The sequence below is a fragment of the Tupaia chinensis genome, unplaced genomic scaffold, assembly GCF_000334495.1.
Source record: "Tupaia chinensis unplaced genomic scaffold, TupChi_1.0 Scaffold000207_1, whole genome shotgun sequence".
NCBI lineage: Eukaryota > Metazoa > Chordata > Mammalia > Scandentia > Tupaiidae > Tupaia > Tupaia belangeri.
In genome coordinates this window covers 361,564-374,110 of record NW_006159682.1, presented here as the reverse complement: position 1 = coordinate 374,110, position 12,547 = coordinate 361,564, and the positions used below count along the sequence as shown (strand labels likewise).

Below are 12,547 nucleotides of genomic sequence, written 5' to 3'. Positions count from 1 at the left end.
TGCAGAATGACAGGAATTACATAGAAGCAAGCAACTTTATTTTCCTCAAATGTAGCAATAATTTTAATCTGTACATACATAAAACAAACAGTGCAATTATAAAACCTTGAAGGTGACATGCATACTTTTTAAGGTGCAGTTGGGATGGGGGAGGATGTTAGCATCTCCAATTTTCCTTACCACTTTTTTTTTTTTCTAGTTCCTTATGCAAAAGCACTGAGTCAGGAAACTTCATCTGGAATGCTGAAGTTAAAGGTGAACTTCCTGAAGTCTGCACGTCTAAATACCACAAACAAAATGGAAATGACTTCCTAGAGCAGTTTGGTAGGGACTAGAGTAATATGGCTGGGCTTTCAAGCTGGAAATGAGTAAAATCAGGGATGCATTTTCTGGAAAACTAAAAGAGATAATGTTTGTAACTGAGTGTCCTATTTGTTTCAGAGTTGTTACCCACGTGAGCCCTTCCACCAACTGTTTATTCAGTATAGTTTCTGAATAGATGCTGTTCAGTGGAGTTATTTGTAACGAGGGGCGGTGAGATGCAGAGAGAAGGACCTGGGAAAATGGCTTCTTCCTTGAAGTCTGAGTCCGTGCTCCTCCTCCACTGTTAGTCCTATGGCCTTTCCTCTGCCACGGCAGCAGAGGTAGCTGGTGCAGAGCGTCAGACATCATCATTCACAGGTCCAGGGGTGCAGGTCAAGGTGCGTGAAGGGGGTCTACCTTTGCTTCTTCCACAATACCTTTCTCATGCTTTCCTGGCCTTGCAGTGGAACTTCTAGAAAGTCAGTTCACTGGGTCCTTGACTCAGAGGCCAGGATGAGATAGGATGTGGCCGAGTGACAAGACACAAAGGGAACATATATGGTACCAATTAGCCTCAGAGCAGGATAGAGAAATTCATATTTGCACTGTTGAAAATTCAGATTCCCAAAGTCAATCTTAAAAAGGTGAAGATTTCCTTTGAGTCCTAATTTTTCTCTGTACAAGTAGCCTGTGCACTTCCGGTTGGATGATCCCAGGGTCACTCTAGGGCGATTTGCTCTAGCTCAGCTGGAACAGCTCTTCCTGGCAGTGGCATTTTGATTTGAACCCCAAAATAAATCCATACATGGTGTCACAGTTATTGACATAGAATAATACTAGTCAGATGTAACTGCAATTCAATCAATGTTATATTTTACACACAAATTTAGAAAAATCAAGAGTATGATAATAAAAGCATAAAATTAAACAGAAGGAAATCAATTTCTACAAGAAATCAAATATATTTACAATGGCATTTAAAGGGAAAAATAAGCTACTGGATCATAAATTTAATTTTATTTTAAATAACGTTAGCTACCTCGGCTGTTAATACAATAAAAGCAGAAAAAAACAGGCTGCCTTTTTTCCCCCCAGATTCAATCAGAAAATTGTATCTACAATAATTGACAGAACTCACTTCATGTCCTTCACCCATCTCATCAAACATTATTGCATTTTCCCCCAAAACTGTATTTTTTGGATTCCTTTGTGAATATACTTATTTCATCCTCTTCCCTGGAGGCATCTTGGTTTAAATCCATCTTTAAAAAAGGGAGAAGGGTACATATGTAGAGGCAAAATATTCTCTTGAAGCCAACAGATAAAGAGTTGCTAGCAGAAGCTGATTGTACACACAAGCTGCCTGGGGTTGGGACGGGGAGGGCTGCTGATTTCCAGAACCGTGACAGCCTTTGGTGGACGGGCACAGGCAAAGCCCCAAGGGCCCTTCTTCCCGGGCGGGGTCTGGACTGAGCAGGAGAGGTGGAGCTTCATCTTCTCCTTGGAACTTGTCGATTTGGTTCTCCTTCAAAAGCCTTCATCCAGATAAGAAGCCAATGACTGATTACAAAAATAAGAATAATTAAATTTGGCTCAAGAAGTAGATTGTCCAACTGTACTGCCTTGTTATTTTTTCAATATCCAAGGCCTTTACAAAGAAAGAAACAAAACATCTCTCAATTTCCCAACAAAAGTGAACTCTTTTTTTTTTGTTTTTTTTTTGTTTGTTTTTTTGTTTTTGTTTTTGTTTTTGTTTTTTTTTTTGCTCCAAATGCTACGACCTGAAGAATGGCTGCAGATTGAGATATCAAAAATCTCAGAAAAATATAATATATTTGTATATCTCTGTATGTCTATTATTTAAATTTCACATTCCTTTAAAAGTGGTTATTCAGTCAGTAGCTGCTGAAGGAGGCTCTTCTGCTGGGCCTGGGGGGTCTGTGGTCCTGACGTGGGTTTTTGAGTTCCCAGTGGACCAGGCTGGTTCAGGTAAGGGTCCCCGCCTACCAGATTCACTGTACACTGGACGTCAGCAAACACCTGAACCTGTTGCACCTGCTGGAACACAAATAAAAGATGTGTTTAGACAGAAGGGTCTGCCCCCCCGGCTTATGAGTGGGTACTACTTGAAGTGGAAACTCACTAGAGCATTCCTCTAGTCTGTAGTCACCACAGAGAAGAACTCTTCTGTCTTCTTGTCCTACAAAAAGAAAATCGCTGCACTCATTTTGCTCAGGGTTCTGGAAAGTTCACACTTTAAAAATAAAATCAAAATTGGAATGGTCACGCCTCATACAGGGTTGCCATCAATACTGAAAGTGTCATTGCTAAGATTGCGAAGATTGGGAAAAGCCCAGTTTCAGAGGCTGAGTGGTGGGTTTTCAAAAAATGCATGCTACTTAGGAAACTGGCTTAAAAGCATTCTAGGGATGATTAAAAAAAAAAAATCTCTATGATGTCACTGAAAAATTAAGGGCATTACCCCAGTATTAGCAAAAGGAAACCACCACAACTCCACAAAAGGGCACTGGCATAAATGGTTAATGCCCAGGAGATTGGTGTAGTATTTAAATAGGCTATCATGTTGCTCTGTCACACACTGGCCTTAGAATGAAAGCAAAATATCAGCAGAATAATTTGCAATTGACTTTTTTTTCTGATAGATAATCCATTTAAACACTTGAGCTAAAAATAACGATAGATCTACTAGCTGAGAACAGTGTGAATTTTCCCTTTAACTACTTTCAGTAATAATACATATATATTCCTTAAAGAAGACTAAAGTTGCATAGTTTTAGCATTTTTCTACTGGAAAAACAGAGCCAGAAGTTAGTTTTTCCCACCAGCATTATTAAAAAGTCATTTGTAGAACTGATTAAGGTCAGTATCACATTTATAAATGTTCCAGACCAAGAACGGTAAAAGATGCCTTCTTCTAAGGCATCTAAATGCATCTAAGTGTCTCACACTTTTGGCAACCTTGTGCTTTATGTTTAATGGGTTTATAAAGTATTTTAGATTACTGATGTACTTTCTTGATCATTCATCACTAATTTATGCCAATTACACTCAGCTTTCCTGAAAACTTTTCTACCTTAAAAGAATAAAAGTTGTTTTCCATCAACCTTCATTGGCCAAATGTCAAATGTCTTGATCATCAAATTTCATCAGTCTAGCCTCTAGTCTCTTATCTTAATCTACTTACATCCCCACTCTACTCCCTCTCCGAGAGCAGACAGCTATGAAATGGGTTTCTGTGTGCCAGGTGAATTAAATCTCTGGTTAGATCAGCGTCGTTTTCCCCCTCCTCTTTCCAGCTCCCTAATTCCAGCTCTGTCCCCCTGTGCTCCCATTTGCTACCCTCCTCTATTCTCTCCAGCTGCCCTAGTGCCACTCCCAGCCACAAGCCTGAGCTTTCCTGGCCTCCCAGGTCCACAGCAGCCTTTCGGCCTCCCCCTGCTTCTCCATCCCCCATGATCTCTCTGTTCTCTCCTCTCTTGCTCCCCCTCCATCCCAGCTCCTCAGGACAGCCGGCTTCCTGTCCTCTTCTCCTTTTCTGTACTTGTGTCTCTCCCTCTATGTAACTCAAGCCCCAGCTTCTGTCTGACTAATACAAAAACATTGGAGCAAACAGACATTTCATGATGGGCTATAGCAGACAGAAGATTCTGCTACTGAAACTTTGCATGAGCACAAACTATAGTGTGTTTTAGGCGCTGATTAAAAAAAAAATTCAGCATACAAAATTTCATGTCTCTACATTTGAAATATTGGGGCACAGCAGAAGGTATTTTTGTCTCCAAATATTTAAAAAACATTTCACAAAGGCACGATAAAACAAACTACAGAGAAAGCTCTGTTTCTTCAAATAGAAAAGTTTTTTTTAAAAAAAAAAAGTTTATTTTTGAAATTAAACAAACAAAAAAAAAATTAAAAGGATAACCAAACTCAAACCCTAGAGCACATTTCAGCCATTTTGAACTGTTACTTAAAAACAGCAGGGCCTTAGGCTGGACCTGCAAGGACGTCTCCGATGGCCATAGCTTAAGACCTGCCCGGCGCACAGGGTGGTGTGAGAGCCAAGTCTCAGTCCTGAATATTCCCCAGCATAGTTTTACTTCACTTCAAATTCCTAGGGCTCCAGGACTTTAACACTTGGTGGTTTTGCTTGAAGACTCTTCATTTTCCCCATCACAAAATGTCCCCTCTTTACCCTCACAGGAATCAGATCCTATTGGGCCACCAGAAAAGTCATGACGTGGTTTTTCCATGCAAAGATGCATCATGACTTTTTCAACGACCCAATATTCCCTAATGCTGCAATAGGAACACAGCCTCCCAGATGATCCCTCTCCCTGGAGTGAGCGGCCCAGCGTGCCTTCCTTCACTTCCTCTACCCCAGGATAAAGTCTCAACTAGCACTTAAAAAAATTGCCAGAGAGTACAATCTGTTGTTGGAGACGGAGGGAAAGAAAGAGGGAGAAAAAGTGAGAAAGTACCCCCTATGGGGATGGCCACGCTGCAATCCCTTCTCCGTTTTTCCTTTGGGGATTCTGGGCACACATGTATCCAAGGTGTTTCTCAAGCTGCCGGGTATGGGGCTGGAACCCCTAAGTCAGTCCGATGAGATCAAGCAACCTCAACCACCACTGCCGGGTATGGGGCTGGAACCCTAAGTCAGTCCGATGAGATCAAGCAACCTCAACCACCACTGCCGGGTATGGGACTGGAACCCTAAGTCAGTCCGATGAGATCAAGCAACCTCAACCACCACTGCCGGGTATGGGACTGGAACTCTAAGTCAGTCCGATGAGATCAAGCAGCCTCAACCACCACAGCACAGGCAGGTCCTAGACCAGAATTTTTGATTACTCCTCTTCAGGGATGACTATCTGTTTGTAGGATTAAATATAAATTTTTTCTCTCCCCCCTTTAAATAATTATTTATTTATTTCCATTTGTTATTATTATTATTTTATTTTGACCAGAGAGAGAAAGGGAAAGTGAGAAAGCAAGTAGCCAGGTTCAGGACTTGAACCACAGTTGCAAATGTGGAAATCCAGTGCCTTAATGACCACATCACTTGTTGGCCCCTAAATATAAATTCTTTAGTGTAGCATTCAAAGCTTCTCAAAATTTGCTCTAATCTACTTTATCAATTTTAATTCCTACGATGTATTTTGTTAAAAGAATTAATTTATTATTTTTATTTTTAATTTGCTATAGGATATGTGCACTCACCAGAGAGAGAGACACACACAGAAATTGAGACAGTAAGCCACCAGGTCTGGGACTCGAACTGCAGTTGAACATGTGGGAGTTCAGCACCCCAACCACCATACCACTTGCTGGTCCCCGTATGATTATCTTATTATGAATCCTTCCCTGTCAGTGGATTTGATATAGCAGGAGTATGCTAAGATGTGACTACCTCTCTGTAACTGTGTCTAAATCCACCCCCTGCACTGGCCTCCAGTGACTATCCAAACTTTCTCCAAGGCCCAGTTCACTTCCATCCCCTATGTAAATGCTCTCCCAACCATCTCAGGAATTTCTCTTTTCTGTGAATGCTTACGGCTCTTGTCATTTACAACATAAATCTGACCATTTTCCTTCTCCAATCCTGACAATTTCTGTGCACACGTCTGTACGTTTTATAAGCCCTAAGTGGTATGGAGAGGCAGCACAGCTTTGGTGTTGAAAGCCTGGGCCTGAACCTCAGCTCTTCCTCTTTCTAGCTTTGTGAACAGAGCATGTAGTTAAACTTTCTCAGGTACGGTTTCTTCATCTGTGAAGAAAAGGAATACTATCCCCTTCACGAGGTTACAGGGAAGCTAAGGAGACAAACCTGCAATACCTAGCACCCTCCTGGCAGGTCATAAGCACTTTACAAACCAAACTCCCTTCCCTCACTCTTCCCCACAGTTCACCTAACAGATAGGAATATATCTTATGTGTCTATTTCAACTGTAGCATGATGCCTATGTTTAAAAAAATGCTTATTGAGAGAATAAAGATTAAGCCAAAGTTACCAAAGAGAATGAAAACCTCCAGAATTTCTAAATTTAGGTTAATAAAAGGAAGTGGCCCTCCATGCAGTTTATGCTGTTTTGAAACAAACTTCTCAGAAAGCAGGGAACACAGCAGGCACTCCCATCTGTCTGAACTTAACTGAGCTCTTCTAGATGTGATTACAGATGAATGTTTTAGTGCTGTGTTTATTTACAAAATAACAATTAGTGGCCGCCATTTGTGATCGCTTTATACTATAAACATTGAGTTAAACCTTCTGAAAGTTTACATTATTTAACTTTCTCGACAATCCTACGAGCAGGAATCGCGTTAGCTCTGTGGGTTATACAGCAGCTCAGTGAAGTTTCAACACATGTCCATGAGGATAGAGCTAAGGGTAGAGGCAGGTCTCACACCCAGTTCCGACCCCCACGGTCAGGCTATTAACCAGGATGCTATGTGATGTCCTCTGTATGTGGAACACATGGATGGCTCTGGGCTTTATTTTCTTACTGACCTGGGTTCCATCTGCTTCTGTTTTGAGAAGGTCAGTGGAGGAGAGCTGGTTGCAGTACAGGCCTGTGTGTCTCAGTGCTGAATCATTTATCTATTAAAGGTAAATACAAAACAAATTACAACCTAATTTAAGTTGAAGGCCAAATTTTCAGTGGAAAACAATCTTACTGAAAAAGAATCTCATGACAAAAGAGTAGTGGGAGGACAGCAAAAATAAAAGCTTAGCAATTTACTGTGTTGTTAGAAGTCAGAAGTCAGGATAGTTATCCTCCTATCTAAATGAGCTTAAAAAAAAAAAAAAAACCCGGACAAAACATGTGAAACAGAGCTGGTCACGTCACGTGCTTATAAACCCAGCTACTCCGGAAGCTGAGGCAGGAGGAGCGTGAGTTTGAGGACAGCCTGGGCATAATAGCAAGACCTGTCTTGAAAAACCAAAACTAAACGGTGAAACTCAAATCTTACTGAAAAAGAATCTCATGACAAAAGAGTAGTGGGAGGACAGCAAAAATAAAAGCTTAGCAATTTACTGTGTTGTTAGAAGTCAGAAGTCAGGATAGTTATCCTCCTATCTAAATGAGCTTAAAAAAAAAAAAAACCCCGGACAAAACATGTGAAACAGAGCTGGTCACGTCACGTGCTTATAAACCCAGCTACTCCGGAAGCTGAGGCAGGAGGAGCGTGAGTTTGAGGACAGCCTGGGCATAATAGCAAGACCTGTCTTGAAAAACCAAAACTAAACGGTGAAACTCAGGCACTCGAGACAGTGGACAAGGGCAGTAAAGGAAACTACCGAGGAGTCTCTACTGCAGTGATAACCCAGCAGACATTTCCAGGGTGCAGCACAGGGTCGGGGAGCACGGGCAGAGGCTGTGGGCTCCCTGCACTGATGGGATGTGGCTGGAATCCACAGGGCAGAATATCACAGAACTGCTAGGAAAGGCTATGTTGAATATATGGAAGATATAAAGATCCAGATCAACTTTCAGATACAAAATTGTAATGTTTAAGATAAAAAGTGTACTGGATAAAATTAATAGACATCACAAAAGAAAAGAATCCTTTAACTAAAGCAACAGAAACTATCTAAAATTAAACACATAGAAACAGTGACTGAACCCTACCCTACTCCATAAAAATGTCTTCAAATTCAAATCGGTGAATGGAGAGACAACTTCAAGTGGCCTACTACAGTGTAACTGGAGTCTCCAAATAAAAGGAGAGTACGTGTGGGGGGTAGGGGGTGAAAAATAGTTGAAAAAATAATAATCAACATTTTTCAAAATTTGATGAAAATTATATGCTCATAAATTAAAAAGTTCAATAAGCTCCAAGAACTATAAACAAGAAGAAAACTACATCAAAGCATATCCTCATCAAATGGCTTAAAACTAACAGGAAAGAGAAAAGTCTTAAAATCAGCTAGGGAAGGAAGAGAACCAATCACAGAGGAACAAAGATAAAAATGACAGCGGATACCTCATCAGAAAAACTGCAGTGGAGCAACAACCTGAAAGCACTGAAAGTTAAAAAGTACCAACCTAGAATTCAGGGAAAAGAATTGTCAATGATGAACATGAAATGTAGATTTATTCAGACGCAGAAAAGTTAGAAGCATTGGCAGCAGCAGACCTGCACTGAAAAAATACTAAAGGAGGATCTCCAGGCAGAAGGAAAACGATACCAGGTGGAAATGTCGAACTAGAATGAAGAAAACTACAAGTGACTATGGCATGGTAAATATAAAAAACTTCTTATTTAAATGAAAAAGAAAAACAAAAAAAAGCCAAATGTAAGTGACAATTTAAAGAAAAAAAAAACCAATGTACTGTGGGGTATATGACATATCTAAACAGAACATATATATGACTACAGTAGAATGGGAAAAGAGAAACAGAAATACACTGTTGTGACGTTCGTATACGATCCATGAGGTGATATCACTGGGTGTGCTTCCGCATGCCTGGGATCCTAGCTGACCGGGAATGCTGGGAGGAAGACTGTGAGGTAAGACCCTGTGGAGGGTGCCTGTCTGTTTCTCTCATGAAAGAAATAAACAAACTTGGGAACCAGCAGTTAGCGTAATGGCAATGTCGCTGGACTCCCATGTAGTCGACCGCGGTTCGCGTCCCGGACCCGGTGGCTTAGAACTCACGCCGGGAAGCATGTGCGTGCGTGCCCAAGATCCCGAGAGGAGAATGGAGGAAAAGGGATTGTGGCGTGACCATCCCCCCTCGGGGGTGATTTCTCGCTTTCTGTCTCTCTGTCTCTCTTTGTCTGTCTGGCGAGCGCATGCGCCCTATAGCGAAAAAAACCTCTCCAAAAAAAAAAAAAGAAATAAGCAAACTTTAAAAAATTTAATTAAACAAAAAAATAAGGTAAAGGGTGAGACAAAGAGAAAATAAATAAGGTATTTAAATCCAACCATAGCAATAACTATATTAAATGTAACTATTCCAATTAATGCATAGAGATTATTGAGTTGAATAAAAAAGTGAGACCTAACTCTGTAAGAAACCCACTTTTTTTTTTCTTTTTTCTTTTTTTTGAGAGATTTTCCCTGTAGGGCGCGTGCGCTCGCCAGACAGACAGAGAAAGACATAGAGACAGAAAGTGAGAAATCACCCCCCGGGGGGGTGGTCACGCCGCAATCCCTTCTCCTCCATTCTCCTCTCGGGATCTTGGGCACGCACGCACACGCGCCCGGCGTGAGTTCTAAGCCACCGGGTCCGGGACACGAACCGCGGTCGACTACGTGGGAGTCCAGCGACATAGCCATTACTACGCTAACTGCTGGTTCCCTGTAAGAAACCCACTTTAAATAGAATGTTTTTACTAAATTAATTTCCTTAAACATTTTTTACTTATTATTATTACTTTTTTTTATTACTATTTTTAAAATATGCTGTAGGGCATATGTCCTCACCAAAGAGAGAGAGAGCAAGAGAGAGAGAAAAAGTTAGAAAGCAAGCTACCAGGTCTGGGACTCAAACCACGGTGGGCCATGTGGGAGTCTAGTGCTCTAACCACTATGCCAGCTGTTGGCCCCAATTAATTTCATTTTTTATTACTGTATTATTATTATTTTTAGAATTATTTAATTTTTTATTATTATTTTTTTACTTGACCAGAGAGAGAGAGGGTAAGTGAGAAAGCAAGCTGCCAGGTCCAGGACTTGAACTGTGGTTAGCCTTGTGGGAGTCTAGCACCTCAACCACCATGCCACTTGCCACCCCTATTACTTTATTTTAATGGAGATAGTGAGTAGTTCTAATACCTGAATAAAAACAGATAATGCAAAGTCAAGAAACAATTTTATTTAGTTCTTTTAATTTGCTATAAGATATGAATCACTATATTGTTGGTTCTTTTTTACTTGCTAAACTATTTAAACTTGCTGTGTAACACCTGATGAGACTAAGGATTTTTAAAAATTACATAATAAAAGAATTCTACACAAAAAGTAATTAGTGTCTATATATTTTTAAGACTCACTACAAATTATGGCTACATGGTAATAGTCTAGTCTTCACAGTATACTGATATTTTGTGGTTGTTGATCTGAATAACGTGAACAGCAGCTACAGAGAGTTACCCCAATGAGCCTCTTAAGTATCAGTCTGAGAGGCCAGCAGGTGGTATGGAGGTAAGGTGCTGGACTCTCACATGGCCAACCGTGGTTTGAGTCCCAGACCTGGTGGCTTGCTTTCTCTCTTTCCTTTCTTCTCTGTCTCTCTCTGGTGAGTGCATGTGCCCTATAGCAAATTAAAAAATTAAAGTAATAAATAAAATTAAATAATGATTAAAAACAATCACTCTGAAAGTAGTCATTCTCTCCTGGAGACCTGTGGGAGGTTTGAGGATAAACTCGAAGCACTTGGCAGCACGCACTGTTTTGTTCTGTTATTGGCCTGACTGCTCATGCCGCGTCACTCAACTGGTACAGATGAGTGTCTCATAGAACTACGTTTGTACTTAGTAAGTGCTGAATGAATCCTTGCTGAATTAAAAGAGAGAAAGGAGGAAAATGTGTTCAGAATATAAAGGGGTATTCCATGCCAATTTACTGTATGTGACATTTCACAATAAGTCTAAAACACTAAAATCTCAGGAGATTAAAATCTCGTTTGTATAGTCTGTCAAAAATTTCTACTTGTGGGCCAGCAGCTGACACAGTGGTTATAGTGCTAGACTCCCACATGGTCGACCGTGGTTCGAGCTCCAGACCTGGTGGCTTGCTTTCTCATTGTCCCTTTCTCTCTCTGGTGAAAGAAATAACAACAAATTAAATAAATAAATAATAATTTTTAAAAATTTCCACTTCATTTTAAGGGCCAATAATTATCAAAAGACAGCAGGAAAGAATAAAGCAGTGTGGTTATTTCTCATAAGTAACTGTCAACATACCTGACTTTCCTTGGAGTAATGAACTGTGGTGTGGTGTGCATGTGTAACGAGCGTGCCAGCTGTGCCGCTTACCTGCTCGGGGCACACAGCGTTCATTCCTGGCATCTGCAAAGAGCTCATCTGCATCTGGCCCATCATCGGGTTCATGTTCTGAACGTTTGTGTTCCCACCGGCCATGGACACGGTGATGCTCATGTTGTTGTACACTCCTGGCTGCGCAGGTGCAGGCTGGTTCTGGACAGCTTGACTGAACACACTGTTAACTCAAAGACAATCCAGATTACATCCACTGATCAAGAGCAATTGACTGCATTCTGTACCTAGCTTATTAGACAGAATTCCAAATAAGGCTATTTTATGTTCTTTGTTACATGTGTCTTATTATAACATATAAGGATTAAATATAATTCAGATACATTTTGAAATCAGCCTAAGGGGTTTAATAATAAAAAGAACTCATTTTAAGTTACAATTATCTGGCCCAATATCAGAGATGCTAAGTGTCAAATACCTGAATAATTAATAAAGGAAGTTTTCCACACAATAAATCTTTCAGGTAACTGAAGTTTACCCACTTAATAATCAAAACCGTTCTAGAATTTACCACACTATTTTATCTCCTTAAACAGAGGAGACCCTGTTTAAGCAAAATGTTTGTGGGATATATATATATACACACACATATACCTACACACACACATATACCTACATACCTACATACATACATATACACACACATATACCTACATACATACAAATACACACACATATACCTACATACATACAAATACACACACATATACCTACATACATACAAATACACACACATATACCTACATACATACAAATACACACACATATACCTACATACATACAAATACACACACATATACCTACATACATACAAATACACACACATATACCTACATACATACATATACACACACATACCTACCTACATACATATACACACACATATATACCTACATACATACATATACACACACATACCTACCTACATACATATACACACACATATATACCTACATACATACATATACACACACATACTTCAATATATGTTTGTTGAAAGAATTAACAAGGGGGCCAGTAGATGGCATGGTGGTTAAGGCCCTGGACTCCCTCATGGCCGACTATGGTTCCAGTCCTGGACCTGGCGGCTTGCTTCCCCCCCATCCCCGCTTTGATCAAATTAAAAAATAATGATAATAAACAAAGTTAAATAAAATAAATAAATATTTAAAAATAGAATTAAGAAAGGAATGAATGATTCAAGGATAGCAATATT

At 40.1% G+C, this 12,547-nt stretch overlaps 1 protein-coding gene across 5 annotated transcripts in view; it reads right to left on the bottom strand.

Moving 5' to 3' along the window:
* Nucleotides 1-363: 363 nt before the first annotated feature.
* NCOA1 (nuclear receptor coactivator 1) overlaps nucleotides 364-12,547 on the bottom strand; it is a 206,888-nt gene continuing 194,704 nt past the window's right edge. Inside the window, exons 18-21 of one of the 5 annotated variants that reach the window (XM_006147235.3) lie at nucleotides 11,311-11,494; nucleotides 6,833-6,922; nucleotides 2,447-2,503; nucleotides 2,222-2,361 (exon numbers count right to left, since the gene is read on the bottom strand). In XM_006147235.3, coding sequence (XP_006147297.1) covers nucleotides 2,459-2,503; nucleotides 6,833-6,922; nucleotides 11,311-11,494 — 319 coding nt within the window. In that variant the 3' untranslated portion in view covers nucleotides 2,222-2,361; nucleotides 2,447-2,458. Of the gene's footprint in view, nucleotides 2,362-2,446; nucleotides 2,504-6,832; nucleotides 6,923-11,310; nucleotides 11,495-12,547 lie in introns of all 5 variants that reach the window. The other 4 variants (XM_027771344.1, XM_006147233.3, XM_027771343.1 and 1 more) reach the window with 4 other exon arrangements.